The following is a 930-nucleotide window of genomic DNA, read 5'->3' on the forward strand; positions in this document are numbered from 1 at the left end:
TCGAACCAGAGTACCCGTCAGTGCTCCACGACGACTGCATGAAGCTGAGCAACATTAAGAATAGATAACCCCTAGGCATCACAGTGGACCTACTCCCCATCATCATCAATAGTGGCGTCAATAACACCATCAGCAATGGCCTTACTAACAACTCCAGCGGCCTCTTCTCGACTATTCAAGCCAAGCTTCTGCATCACCTCCTCCTAATACCACCACCACCATCAGCAGCAGTGATAACCCCCCTTCAGACTCACCATAGGGACCTTGCTATAGCTAAGGTTGATGCCACGAAGGCCAGCCTTTATAACATTGTGGTGGAGTCGGCCAATCAAGCTGAGTGTGCCATCCTTACGCAGCTCGCTACAGTGAGCTTCCACGATGCTTTCAAACTCGTTGACCGATCCCCTACAGAGAATACATCATCCAAGACCTCTCACCATAGGCTACTACTAATACTACTACTACTACTACTACTACTACTACTACTACTACTACTACTACTACTACTACTACTACTACTACTACTACTTCCTAACGGCACCAGCTATCTGGTAATACACCTTGAGGGGCTTCTGGAGGTCCGATTGAGCGAAGACCGACCTGTCCGGTATCTCCCCCATGAGGAGCTCGACAATGATAGCAAACTTATAAGCCTAACAACAGGACAACTGCGGATCATCACCATCAACAATAGCCGCAAAAATAGGAACCCCTGTCATTACAGATATCCTGAAGCCTCGGCCGACCTCCCCTTGTGGACTCTTTCTGATAGCCTGTGTCAGCCTACCATAGGCATCGGAATACTCCAGTTGTACAGCCTTCAGACGCCCTGACAAGTGAACCACCATCATGAACCAGCCCCGGTGCCGACCACTATGTAGTAGAGTACTTAGCGACTCAGCATAGTCTAGTATCAGGAACTGAGTCTTG

At 48.9% G+C, this 930-nt stretch overlaps 1 protein-coding gene across 1 annotated transcript; it reads right to left on the reverse strand.

The window, feature by feature from the left end:
* Positions 1-93: 93 nt before the first annotated feature.
* On the reverse strand, positions 94-851 carry Pmar_PMAR000608 (26s proteasome regulatory subunit s3, putative; the record flags this gene model as incomplete). The annotated part of the gene is made up of 4 exons (XM_002772533.1): positions 94-203; positions 255-405; positions 529-653; positions 723-851. Coding segments are annotated over 4 exons (515 nt in total), but the record flags the coding sequence as incomplete, so codon positions are not given.
* Positions 852-930: the final 79 nt, after the last annotated feature.

Source organism: Perkinsus marinus (assembly GCF_000006405.1).
Source record: "Perkinsus marinus ATCC 50983 genomic scaffold scf_1104296961014, whole genome shotgun sequence".
Classification (NCBI taxonomy): domain Eukaryota; phylum Perkinsozoa; order Perkinsida; family Perkinsidae; genus Perkinsus; species Perkinsus marinus.